The 14,191-nt window shown below is 44.6% G+C and overlaps 1 protein-coding gene across 4 annotated transcripts in view; it reads right to left on the bottom strand.

The window, feature by feature from the left end:
* The window catches only part of RBM33 (RNA binding motif protein 33), an 86,240-nt gene extending 72,584 nt beyond the window's left edge, over positions 1-13,656 (bottom strand). For all 4 annotated transcript variants that reach the window (XM_048510302.1, XM_048510301.1, XM_048510303.1 and 1 more), the window contains exons 1-2: positions 13,472-13,656; positions 1,176-1,254 (exon numbers count right to left, since the gene is read on the bottom strand). In XM_048510302.1, coding sequence (XP_048366259.1) covers positions 1,176-1,254; positions 13,472-13,508 — 116 coding nt within the window. In that variant the 5' untranslated portion in view covers positions 13,509-13,656. The remainder of the gene's footprint in view (positions 1-1,175; positions 1,255-13,471) is intronic.
* Positions 13,657-14,191: the final 535 nt, after the last annotated feature.

A 14,191-nucleotide genomic window follows, 5' to 3' on the forward strand; every position in this document is an offset into this window, starting at 1 on the left:
GCAGAGGGGGGGTTGCTACCTCAACCCAGAATGAAACTGGGAGAGGTGGTCAACCACGGGTGGGGGGCTGCCTGAACTGGCAAGCTCACAGCAGGCCTGCCAGCCCAGATTGGCTCTGGGGGACGTAGATGGCACTGGGAAGGTGGCTGCCTCAGCTGGCAAGTCCACAGGTGTGTTGCACCCCAGATCAGCATGGTGGAAGTTGGCTACCTCAGCAGATGAGCCCACAACAAGTTTGCCAGGCCAAATTGGCCCAAGAGGGGGTGGCTCACCAAGCCAGTTCAGGAGTGGGAGTGGGTGAGTACCTCGACTGGCGAGTCCACAGTTGGGCAGGGTGAGTGACTGGATAAGCCCTCTCAAGGGGCCACATCCAGCCCCCGGGCAGCATGTCTGACATTTCGGGTCTACAGCATTATCTAGTACTATGGCTTCATTTAGTTGGAAATTAGCTGCAAAACCCAGCTTTCTCTGACACTATTTTGTACTATGTTCTGTCAGCAGACATAGAGCGGTACTGTTGACAGCATATATCATTCATTCATTCATTCACTCACTCACTCATTCATTCATTCACTCACTCATTGGATTTTTATACCACCCTCCCCTGGAGGGCTCAGGGCAGTGTACAAATAAACATATACAGACAAGGGAAAGTTAAAACCAGTACAAATATAATACAAGCCCTGTCTCCTTATTAAAACCAATAAACCCAATACAGCCAGCATCCAAGAACTAAAACCAACCCCCCCCCCCCCGGGGAAACCCAAAATGTCCCCACTAAAATGGGCCACATAATTAAACAATGCCATAACATGTTCTGCAATATATTATTTGTTTAAATCATTTCTACATCACCTCTACACCCAATTCAAGTTTCCCAAGGCAACAATCATGTTTTTTATGTCTCCAGCCTTAAGTTCTTCATGACAGGTAAGTTAATGCATTTCTCTCAGCCTGACCTATCCTCACATTGAGGGTAACTAGCAGTGGGTTCCTACTGGGGAGGAAGACAGGGTATAAATGAAGTAAATGTATCCTTCTGATACATACACAGCAGGCACACTCTTCATTAGCATCTGGATGTGTACTTTAGCAAAAGCGAGCTAGAACATATGCTGAACAAAGCAAAATGGAATTCCAGAGAAACAATCTCAACATGAAATTCATTAACTTACCTGTCCCAGTCATCATCTCCAGCTCTCCTCCTCCAAGATCTTTCTGCACCAGGCTTATCAAACTGATCAAAATCATCATCTATTAACAAAAAACATTCATTTTATTTATTTTTATTTTATTAAACATACCATCCCACCCTTTCCCAGCAGAAGGCCAGGCTCAGGGGAGCTAACACATATAATTAAGCAACTAAATCAATATCAGATTCAACTTCAGCAATCATAAACAATAATACACATTAAAACACTACCAATGTATATCAATGATGGCAACTGACAAATTTAAATCACTGCTAGAATACTCATAAGGGCCCCAATAAAGTTTAAGCATTTCAACTCCCACCTCATTGTGATATTTAAACATTATTCAGCGAAGGCGAATCTGCTGGTGGTTCCCCGCCCCTCTATGATGCGGCTGGCCTCCACCAGGGCCAGGGTTTTTATGGTTCTGCCCCCTGGCTGGTGGAACGCTCTTCCTCCAGCTGTTAGGGCCCTGCGGGACTTTGGGTAGTTCCGCAGGGCTTGTAAAACTGAGGTGTTCCACCGGGTTTGGGGGAGGGGGGGGCTGGCTGCTGAGTCACCGCCCCTTCTTGATGCCCTTTATACAATCTGCTTTCTTCGACAACTTGCTGGTCCCCTCCCAGGGTTAGGACCAGACGCCATCCACCAAATTGTGGGTGGGCTGTATCGCTGCTACTGATTTTATTGGTTTTATGTATTTTAATGATGTTCTTCAATGTCTTGTTTTTTGTTATTTACTGATCTGTACACCGCTCTGAGCCTTTCAGGGGAGAGTGGTTTATTAAGTCGAACAGACGAACAAACAAACAAATGATATAATGTAATATAATTTATAACAGTTTTGGGGGAAAGGAGGAGGGACAGATGGGGAAGCCAGCAAGTTGGAAAGAGAACCATGGCTACCTCAACTGAAGTCCCAGTGGAACATCTCTCACTTACAGGCCTTGCAGAATTGACTAAGATCCCACAGGGCCCTCATGTCAGATGATAGGGAGTTCTACTATGTCAGGGTCAGGGACTACCCTGGTTGAGGTTAGTTGGACATCCTTGGGATTGGGGACTACCAGAAGGTTACTATGGGCAGAGTGAAGTGCACTCCAGGAGCAATATGGGGAGATGCAGTCCTGAAGATATTAAGGTCCCAGATCGCTCAAGACCTTCAAGGTTAAGACCAAAAACCCTGAACATTATCCAAAATTCAACTGGTAACCAGTGCACAGGTTAAATCTGCACTCATACCAGAGTACCGGTAAGAACCCTCACTGCTTCATTCTGGACCAGTTGTAGTTTTTCAAGTAGTCTCAAGGGCAGGCCAGCGTACAGCGAATTACAGTAATCCAGCCTGGAGGTGACCATTGCATGGATCACTGTGCCAAGGTCCAAAATTGGGCAGGTAGGGGGCCAACTGTTTAGTCTGGCAAAGATGGGAAAAGTCCACCTTAGCCATATGTGTGATCTGGACCTGCATGGAAAGAGAGGATTCCAGAAATATACCCAGGCTTTGACAGAAGAGGCAGGTGTTAAAGCCACCCTGTCTAATTTTGGCTGATGGAATCCCGCTCAATCCCCTCCTCTTCCCCCCACCCCCATATCCAATCACCGTCTTCAAATAATTAAACTTTTTCTCAGCTATCCTGCCATGACATCCAGACACTTAAGTCAAAACACCAGGGGTGGTGGCTGACTCTCCATCAACAGAAAAAACTGGGTGCCATCAGCATACTGATGGCAATCCAACCCAAAGCTCTGGACCAGCTGTGCCAAGGGTTGCATATAGATTTTAAATAACATTTATTGACATGTTCATGAAGGAAATGCATCGGGTCAACCTTGGGCATTTCTGCACAGACCATATGCCCCAAGTGCAGTACCATTGGGCAATGAATTGCTTTCCAACTTCCCCACAATTCTGTGATACATTTGGGCATGTTCAAGGGTTTTCCCCAGACTTCTGCGCTGCAGTTTTAGAGAAAAGCGAAGCCAAGCCTGTGCAGCTTCCATGTGAATAGAAATGTTCAGATTTCCATGTGAATAGAAGAGTTCAGATTTTCCTGGTCCCAACCATAAAGCAGCCATTTCTTCACCCTACTGCAGAGGGTATTTATTTTCTTTTTTAACCAGAGATTTAATAGCATAATATCAATATCCCGTTATACCAAAATATGCATCCAGTTCTCTAATTTCCTAGGTGTCATTATTTTAAAAGCTCTAGCTCCTTTCTTTGCAGAGTGCATTTCCAGAACAACATGGGCTACTTAACTTTTTTAAATGGAAGAACTCAGTAAACATGATACATATTTTAATATAATGGTAAATTGATATAATGCTTTGTTTTTTAAAAAAAACTACCAGGAAAGCTCATCACCACAGCAACGCAAGTCTTTCCTTGTTTAGTATTTGCAACATGAGTCTTTCCTGGTTTAGAAAACCCCTTTCCCTTCTTACGAAATTTCTGCCTTTGCTTCTACACTTCCCTTCTTAAGAAATTTTTGCCTTTGCTTTTACAAGAAAAAATGGCAACTCCATGGAAGTTCTTTAAACCTTTTAGGTACTGCAAATGAATACAGTATTTGACATGTTGGTCTTGTTCCAAGTCCAAGCATCAATACAATTAATAGAAAATGTAAAAACCAAGGCAGTACATTGTTTACAGAAAGTAGCAAATACCTCAAAAATGAAGGAGACTATACTAGACGCTGAATTTCTGAGTAAAACCATGTTACGCCAGGTCAATAACTTTTGGAAAACAAACAGTCCACAGACTGGAAATGTCCAAGCTACATTCCAATTCCAAAAAAGGAGAAGTCAAAGACTGCAGTAATTATTGGACCACTGCATTAATTTCTCATGCAAGCAAAGTGATGCTCACATTTTTACCAAGACTCTTACAATATACAGAGTGAGAAAGTCCAGATGTTCAAGGTAGATTCAGAAAAGGATGAATGAACTAGAGATTATGCTACTAATTTACATTGGCTATTGGAGAGTACAAAAGACTTTCAGGAAAAAATCAGTTGGCGTTTTACAGATTACAGCAAAGCTTTTGACTGTGTTTCAGTGTGCACCTTATACTCTGGACAAGAGGCAACAGAATATGCAGAAAGAAAATGAATTGGAAAAAGTATTATTTTGCCTCCCCATCTGTTCAAACTTGATGCAGAACATATTGTAAGGAAAACTGATTTATATTAAAGTGAAGTGAAAATTGGTGGAAGAAATATTAACAATTCGAGATACACAGAGAACACCACATTACTGACAAAAATTAGTACAGACTTGAAATGACTATTGATGACAGTTGAAGAAAGTGCCAAAGCAGAATTAAAGCTCAACAAGACAACAAAAGTAATGGTAATTATACAACTTCAGTGTTGTCCATGAAAAAGCTAAGCAGTTTCCATTGTTTGACTCAGCCAACCTAAACAGGGACTGCAATCAGAGAAATCAGAAGGGGACTGAGAAAGGGAAGGGGAACCATGAAGGAGCCAGAGAAGATCTTTTAAGCGTTGCTGCAGATCCAGATAACTCATACTATGCTATTCACTCAAAATATGGTATTGGGGTTTTATGGATATCATGGATTGGGAACAAACCTTGTCTGAATTTTCCCTAGAAGCTAAAATAGGTAAACTGATTTTGGTCAAAAAATTGGAAATCAAGGGCGATTCTGCACAGCACGTTACCAGCGGAGCTTGACTTGTGTCGAGCTCGGGTCGTCCGCACAGCTGCAGATTTCGACACAAGTCCGACTCTCCTTCGACCCGCCTAAGTTGGATTATCTCGATCCTGCTGCAAGGGCGTACTTTTTCACGAAGTTGTGTCGACCTCTCGTCTCTGCGGACTGTCTGTTGAGCTCGACTCGACTCAGCCCTCCAGCCAATTGCATCGTTCCTGTCTCTGCCCAATCAGGGCTTAGTTTCCATTTAACCAATCACGGGGCGCTTTCGGCCAGCCAATCATAATTGACCATTGAGAGCATGCATACAGCCGGAAACTCATGGAGCCGAAAAGCATTTGCTGGACTGAAACGAAGCAGGGGACTGTAACTTGTGACAGCTTGTTCTGTGGTTTATTGGTTCAAACAGAAATCTCTGGAGGAGGGAATGCCTATATTAAATGAGGCTGTTGTTTTTCTGTAAGGGCTGTTCTGAATGTAAATTCTTCTAGAGTTTCACAAGTCCTGCCCAACAGTATCCATCTAAGTAAAGCAGCTAGGTGGGACACGTGCTTTGGAGGGGGAAGTTCAAGGGGGACAGAAAACTCTCAGGCAAGATAAAGCCAAGGGCAGCAGAAATGTGTTTCCATTCAGATGCGAGCATCCATCCTGCTGTTTGGGGGTGGATTCTTCCCCACCCTGAAACAGCATCACTTTCAAAGTTTAAACTGAGGATCTCAGATTCTTCCTTTAAATCCATGCTGATTAAAAGGAGAATCTGGGGAAATTTGGGGGGTGCCTGATGTCAGGGGTGCAATTGTTAAGCTAGCAACACGCCTCGCAGAGTTGATGGAGGAAAAAATGGAAAAGGGGAGAATGTTGCAAGCCACTTTTAAATCCACCTTAAAGAGAGAATCTGGGGTACTCATTTAAAACAGCATTGAAAGTGATGCTGCTTGGGGGTGGATTCTCCCCCACCCTGAAACAGCATCACTTTCAAAGTTTAAACTGAGGATCTCAGATTCTCCCTTTAAATCCACCCTGGGGAAATTTGGGGGGTGCCTGCTGTCAGGGGTGCAACTGTTAAGCTAGCAACACGCAGTTTTTCCACCAGTGTGCAGAGCGGCGGTGATACACCCAATGATGTGGATGCTGGGAAATCACTGAAAGGGCCATACAATGGGCAAGAGGAACAGAGCAGCTGTGGCTCAGCAACCGGATGATGCGGCAGCAAACCGTTGCCGCTGTCTCCAGCAGGTTGCTCAAATGTGCAAGCACAGCCAGAATGGCGGCAAACAGCTCCTCAAATTCTGGATCCATGGCGGTTCACCAGACAGTTTCTGTGGAAGGACGCAAAGTCGCAACTTCAAGACTGTGTCACACAGTTCCTCCGACTTCGCGACATGCTCGCAAAAAAAAGGAATTTCACGTCTCCCGCCATGAAAAAGGGAGCCAATCGGTGCGAAGGGGCGGATGACACGCAGAGTAGAACCCGCCCAATGAGCGGTGCGAAGGGGCGGATAACACGCAGAGTAGAACCCGCCCAATGAGCTCGGGTAAGGAGAGCCAAGCTCAGCATGTGCGGATGAACGGCGAATCGAGCTCAGCTGCCAACAGCCAATAGAATGCGCAGCAGGGCAGCTCATCCTGCTCTCTGAGCTCGGCTAAGGATGTACGAGCTCGGCCGCTGTGCGGAACGACAGCGAGTCGAATTCATGAAGAGAAAATCAGGCGGACGCAAGTCGAGCTCTACAAAATGTATTGTGGGGAATCACCCCAAGAGTCCTTGGGGAAAGATAAGGAAAAATTGAAGACAGCAGGAAAGGAGGCAGACCGAACATGAAATGGATTGACTCAATAAAGAAAGCCAAGGCCTTCAGCTTGCAAAAGCAAGGCTGTCAATGAAAAGACATTTTGGAGGTCACTGATTCATATGATTCACTTTAAGTTGGAAACAACTTAACACACAGCACAGTAACTTTTATGAGTTATTTGCAAATCTGGTTCTATAATCACAATTTCTGTTTGTTAATATGCCTTGCCTGCAATAATCATAATCCATGGCCAGAAAATTTTGAGGACAGGATAATCTAAACCCTCTTAAATTAACTAAGCATTGGGGGGGGGGGGGGAATCACCCACACAAGATGCCTTCCTGAGTCAGAGGGAGAACATTGCATTACTGTCTTCATTTATAGGCCTGATCGAGCAGCAAGATGTCTTCTCCCCCCCCCTTTTTTTTTACTGGCTGCTTTTGTTGGCCTTGAAGCATTGACACAGAGATCAGGGTGATGGTGATAAGATCTTGGGGGAGAGGGACAGGAGAAAGCCGCAGGGCTTTCTGATCTTTGAGATAAATTGGTCAACCCAGCAATACTGAAACCAAGCAAAAATGAAAAAAAACTTTCCTTTCTTTGTCATAGAAAGACTCAGCGCTTACCAGCTCCATTGCCAAATTTCTCTCACAGGTACCAAAAAGGAAGGCTTGCTAAAATTTGAAACTGTCTGAATTATTATTGAATTTTTTAACATACTGATTTGAATGAGTTGTGATTTTAACCTATTTTATGTATGCCAATAAAGACATCGGTATCTATAAGTACTGCACATATTTCTGTCTTCAAATTTCATTTTGCCTTGAAATCTAGAAAAAAAACTGTGACAAAGATTGTGACAAAGAACACAGTATTTGCCCCCTTGGCTTCAAAATATCCAGAAATGTTGTATGGCTAGGAGGGAGCAACTGCTGCATGAACAAGCAAGCTATAATTGGCCGCGGACCCTTATTGTTTTCAAAGCAGTTCTGATTAGAGTAATTCAGCAACTGTAATTTCTGTGATCTTTGGCCTCTGAAACTTCTCACTATCTACCTTCAGAGTTGTTAACATTAAAATGGCTACTGTTAGTATATGACTTGACATTACTAAAAAGCTCATTTGAGAAAACCCCAGGCAATGTAACTAAAAATAAATCATAAATTAATTTAAAAACCTGTCTGGCAAGATCTCAGGAAGCAGGACTAGAAACAATTTAATTTTTCTAGGAACCAGACCTTAAAGAACTCAAGAAAAGATTCAAATGCTAGAACTGGCATTCTATTTGATACTTTAAGGCCTAGCAGATGCATTAGAGAAAATGCATCAGATCTCCGCTACAGATTGTGACAAAGAACTAGCTGAAAAGCAGCATACAAATACTGTAAATAAGTAAAACGTATTTTGGACTCAAACACTCCTCATATATCACATACTCTTTTTCTAGTAGTGGAAAATTATGTCATGTCACAGCTACCTTGGGGCGACCCTGTAGGGTTTTCAAGGCAAGAGACATTCAGAGGTGGTTTGCCTCCACTTGGGCTGAGAGAGTTCTGAGAAAACTCACCTTGAAAATCCTATGGACTCACCATAAGTTAGGTATGATTTGACAGTCCAGACATACACATATATGCCAAGTTATAAACAATCCTTTTTATGCTATTAAAGCAGCGAAATTTTTATGTTTCTGTAAGACAGAAAGTATTGCATTCATTTCAGTTTTCTTCCAAACTTCTATTTCTCCCTAAAAAGAAAGCAATTTTTTTTCTTATGACTTCAACATTTCCAGAAACCATACATCTCTCTATTGTTGGGTCCCATAAATTTCAATCCCGTAAAAGACACAAATAAATGAATACCAACGAGCTTTATTAGAGACTGTTCTATCCAACAAAGAAAGAATATGAAGTTTACTATATGGAAATTCCCTTACTCCCTTTGCAGTCCACTGAAACCCTCAAAATGTTGCCCCTGAGGATCTGGAGAACACCACAAACAAGACTGAAAGTAACTGTGTCTGTGATGGGAGCAATTAATTGGCCAAAACTGTTACTGTCAAGGGCAACCTCAGCTACATGTTTATATAACCCAAGACATAAATTTTGCTCAACCTTCCAAGTTCACAGAAGAAAGACAGGGAAATTGCCTACCCCCCCCTTTTTTTTTCAAGAGCACAGCTATATACATGCTGCTTAAATATGTTATTCAATCTTCATTATTCTACTTCCAGCAAAGAATATACCAGGACCTGCAGAATAAAGCTGGAGCATTTATGTTCAATGTAGTTACAGTATACATGGAAACTACTCCATAAATGTCAAGCGCTTCAGAATTCCTACACAATAAAATAAAATGCAAATTCCTTCAAATATTTTATTCTTAAAAGACTTGTCAATGAAACAAAACGAAATTAAGCCCATGTGATTTGCCCAACTAGGCTGAGGGCTTTGGGGACATGCTTATGTCAAAACAACTTAACTTTGCAAACCAAGGAAGACATGAAAAATTTTAAAAGCAACAAAAAAATAAGGAGTGCTAGAAGTATTTGACATAACTTGAAACTGGGGGAGTGATGTCACAAGAGGAATCTTATTTTACTATCATTTATCAACTCCTTGAGGGTTAAAGAGATTTTCCATTTAAATTAACATACAAAATTGGCTAACTCCTTTGTCAACAAAGCAAGTATAATGGCACAGAACTATCTAGGTCAGCAATCCCCAACCGGGGTGCCATGAGCATGTCCCAGGGGTACCGCGAGAATGCTCCCGGCCACCATCACTTTCCCCCCGCCCTCACCCCTCCGCTGCCCCGCAGGCTGCTCTTCTCCGTTGGCTGAAGGCACATGGCGCCTCCAGTGGTGGGATCCAAAAATTTTCATAACAGGTTCCAATGGTGGTTGGATTCAAACAGTGGCACCACCGAACACACACACCTCCAGTCCCTATTGGGCAGGGAGGTTGCTTTAGTAACCCCTTCTCGGCACTCAGAAAAAATTAGTAACCACTTCTAGAGAAGTGGTGAGAACTGGTTGGATCCCACCTCTGGGCGCCTCCCACCCCACTTACCTTAGCCAGCAGAGACTGGGCCCGGGCCGAAGGAACAGCCTGCCAGACTGCTCCTTCAGCCAAAGCAGGAGGGCAGCGGTGGTCCCAGCCTCCCGGCCTCAGCCCAACCTCCACTGGCTGAAGGAGCAGCCTGCCGCGGGCCACCCCTTGGCCTGGCTTTGCCAGGTTGCTCCTTCAGCTGGCAAAAGACGGCAGCAGGCTCCTGGCCCAGCCTCCACTGACTAAAGTAAGTGGGGCAGGGGGTACCATTTTCTTCCATTATGCCTCTGCTCCCACCCCAAGCATCACCTTTCCACCCTCCCCCACCTCAAGCCTCTCTGTTCCACCCTCCCCCATTCCTACCCACATCTTCCAACTCTTCCCCACCTAACATTCACCTGCCAACTCCCCCCATCCCAACCCTTGCCTTTCTTTCCTTCCTCAACAGGTAAGTGTTGTGCCACAAGAAAGGGATGTGGGATCCACTACAGCCCCACTAAAACTGATTGGGGAGGGGCTCAGATTTTGCCCTGGGCTCTGGGGGCGGCAAGCAGGGGAACTGGGAGGGGAAGGTGGGGGGATGGCAGGGGCGTAGTTCCATTAGCTCCTCTGTACATGAGAAATGGCATTGTCTGGACTATATCTGCCAGAGTCCTTCACTTTTTCCGGTTCATCATTGGGAACATGCTGCCAAATTTATTAGCATTTAAACAAACATATTTAAACGTGTTGTATGTGTTATAAAATGCTGCAGGACTCTACACGCATGTCTTAAAAACATTTCACTCATTTCAAAAGGTTTTTTTAAGTTTTTTGCACTACCCCAAAATCCTAAACTTTTCTATCAGAAAAACTGAAGAAGTCCTTGTTCGTGCTATACATTTTAGCATGTGAAAAACCTTGCCGCAATAAACACTGGGGGGGGGCGCTAAATGGGTTATGGGAGGAGTGCTGAACTGCACCAACTTGTTTGCCCCCTCCACCAACATAAGGGGCACCCCCACCAATGGTGTCTGGACATACCCAGAGCTCTGTGGTGGTGAAATCCAGAAGTGGCACCATCTCAGGCAACACCGGTGTCCAAATGGATGCTGGGATGAGGGGGGCATGTTGAAGCATTCTCGGGATGGAGCCAACTTCGAGTCAAGAACACTATGACCTGGACTTTGGACATATTCAAAGTCCTATGGAGGGCTTTCCAGATAGTGGGGGCGGGCTTGTTCCTTTAGCTGCCTCCCTGAGCCGTGGAAGCCTTTTGGACCTGGCATGATACCAGTGCCATCTCCAGCCTTATGAATTAGCTAGTCATTCTAGTCAAATTACTAGTCATTTAGTAATTCTAAATGAGAAAATCTCATGAGTTTCAGTGTTTCTCAAAATTTCAGGGACCCTGAGGAAAAAAGTGTTTTTGCTTTTCCCAGGTTTTTTTATAAGCCCTCACACCTCTACTCATTTTTTTAAAAAGAAATTCACAAAAACCCTGCTCCCACCCCCACAATCTTTGCAAGAATTTCCTTCTGAGTTTTTGTCAGGCTTTCTTTTCTCTACAACTAATGAGTTCAATACCCAAGAAGATAGTCAAAGAACTGAAATTACTGAATTTAAATTTGGCCTACACAGTACGTATCAAATGACTTTCAAGCAACAGAATATGGACACCATGAACTTTAAGCAGCTATGAAGAAAACATCCAGGATTTTTTTAACTGAAGAATCCTGAGTAAAGAACAGATGATGGCAGAAAAAACAAATAAGTGTGAGTAAAGCTTAGCAAACAACCAACAAAGTGTGAGAGCAGTAGACTCAACAGTGCATTCCAGACCCAAGAAATCCATGTAATTCAAGGTCAACAAACCTACAAAAATCTTGCAACAAACCATCTCAGTTGAGAGCCTTCTTGCAGCTGAGTGTTACCTACAGCAATTTGCAGACCAAGTATCAAACTTTATGAATACCTTATTACAAGTAGTGTAAAAATTATTAAATACTGAAATAAAGCTTCTTATCCATAGTTTTTATAAAAATTCAACTGAGTGTAAGAAAATAATGACAAATGTGGAGAAGAGCTACATCACTGAAGGGCGCTTTGAGCACTCCTTTTCCATTAAATTTTTTTACAGAGGAGTCAAACTCTGGCCCTCCAGATGTTCATGACTACAATTCCCATCAGCCCTTGCCAGCATTACCCATGAACATCTGGAGGAACACTCTTGATGTAAAGTAATATAGGTGGCAGAAGCAATTTTAAATTGTCAAGAAAGAGACTTCTGGAATCCTAGGGCAAAGCATCTTGAAAGGTCTCTAGCCTAGAAAAACCTGTAGGGTTCTAACTGCATAGTTCCCCACCACCACCACGTACAGGATCAATCCAATGTAAATGTCACTGAGGTCAGACTAAGATCTGGGAGTGCCAACTCTGAATTCCCACTCTGCCTTGAGAAGCTTAGACCAGTCACATTTGAACACAGCTTAAACGTACCTCACAGAACTGCTATTAAAATGCATCCTCCCTGGTCAGAAAGATAGTATATTATATATAATAAAGTAAATAAACCAACACCAATTTTTCTATGAGATCTCACACAGACTTGAACCCTTCTCACATTGTCAGGAAGAAAACAAGTAACAGTCACAATTCACAGACAATTGGTTCTGTGCTCAATGCCCTCTGGCAAGCAACAGCCTATTCTAGATACAGGACAGTATGTTGAATGCCTCTGGTTCTCACACTTGCCTGTTTCTGGAGAGAGTGCTGTCTCAGTCTATTGCTGCAGTAATAAACATTGGTCTTACAGCACCTTCAATGAAGCTTTCAGGGTCTAGAATCCATTTCATTTGGTGACTTTTACAGAGGAACAAAACTGACTTCATCAGGGATGTCCCAAAGCTAGCCCTCCAGATGTTTATGGACTATACTTCCCCTCAGCCCCAAGGGCTGATGGGAAGCATAGTCCATGAACGTCCGGAGGGCCAGCGGTGGGACATCCCTGGTTTACATTTTTAAGGTACTGCAAGGTTTACTTTAATTCAAGTTTCTCATATGGCACCCACTTCCAACCCATGTAAACACCGTATCTGGTATCCCCGCCCTCCTATTCACACACTGCATTTTGACAACTTGCCTTGACAGACCTCCCCACCCATCAAAATGGACAGGCTTCAAGGAATCTCACCCCACAACCAGCACTATGGAACCAACGCAGTCCTCTACCCCACCAGCGCCTGAGAGGCCCGCGACCTGCAACACCCCGGCCTCCTGTTATTTTCCCCTTTTGCACAGATATGTTATAATTATTGTTATTTACTGCTTATGTTTATTGATATTATTATTATTTCGAAATGCTATGTGTTGTTTTGCTGATCGACTATTGATGTTTTGCTGATTGACTATGACCCATGATGTTTGCTGTTTATATTAATGTTATTTGCCGCCCTGAGCACTACAGGGGAGGGCGGGTTATAAATCGAATAATGAAATGAAATATTGATCAAGCCAGAAAACTGTCTCCAATCTTCAAGGCCAGCAGCCTTCCCCACCCATTTCCTTCCAAACTACCCCTTCCCTCCCTCACCGCCAGTCTCCCGATTCTTCAAACGACACTAACGTCTCCCCTCCCTCAGAGCCCAAACCTCCCCGCCTTCACATTGAGCCAGCCCCCCAGGTCATCCCGCACCCCTTTCTGCGGTCCTCCAGCGACGAGGCGCCCCCCAGCCCTTCTCTCAGCCGCGCCCCCCCCGGCCGGTGCGGTCGGCCTCCTACCTGCGCCTCCTCCGCCTCCTCCCAAAGCGGCTGCCATGGCGCCCGGCCTGGCGAGGGCCCGCGGCGAACAACCCTCCTGCTCGGAGCGACCGCGGAGGAGGGTTATCGGTCGGCGCCACCGCCGAGAACAAAACTAGCACAACATGGCGGCCGGCGGCTGAGGGAAGAAGCGAGGGGAGGGGACGCTTCGCTTCGCCAGCCGCGTTGCAGTCTGGGATAGCGAAGGTCGCTTCTGGTTGGCTGGGCAGCAGTCCCGGGCCGATGAGCAGCTCCGCGAGCGCATGCGCAATGTTGGAAGTAGGGCAGAAGTGGGCGGGGGAGGGAGTCGGAGGTGACGCTACGCAATGTTGGGACCGTGCGCAAACCCACTTTTTTTAAAAATAAGCCGTCTTCTCTCCGCCTTATTAAGAACCGTCTGGGCTCTGATGCGCATGCGCCTCCTGGGAAAGGCGCTGAAGGGTGAACTCTGACGATTGAAATTGCAAAAGCAAGCAGGTGCGGCGCATGCGCAAAAAGAATTCTGGTGGCTGGGGTAGATTCTTCTTTTTTTTGCGGAACAGAAGAAAGCGACTGGTTGCGGTGGGTTTTCTGGGCTGTGTGGCCGTGGTCTGATGGATCTTGTTCCTAACGTTTCACCTGCATCTGTCGCTGGCATCTTCAGAGGTGTGTCACAGAGGGAAGTCTGTTACCCACTGTGTCTAAGTGAGAAGAGAATATTTA

The sequence above is a fragment of the Sphaerodactylus townsendi genome, linkage group LG11 (genome assembly GCF_021028975.2).
Source record: "Sphaerodactylus townsendi isolate TG3544 linkage group LG11, MPM_Stown_v2.3, whole genome shotgun sequence".
Taxonomy (NCBI): Eukaryota; Metazoa; Chordata; class Lepidosauria; order Squamata; family Sphaerodactylidae; genus Sphaerodactylus; species Sphaerodactylus townsendi.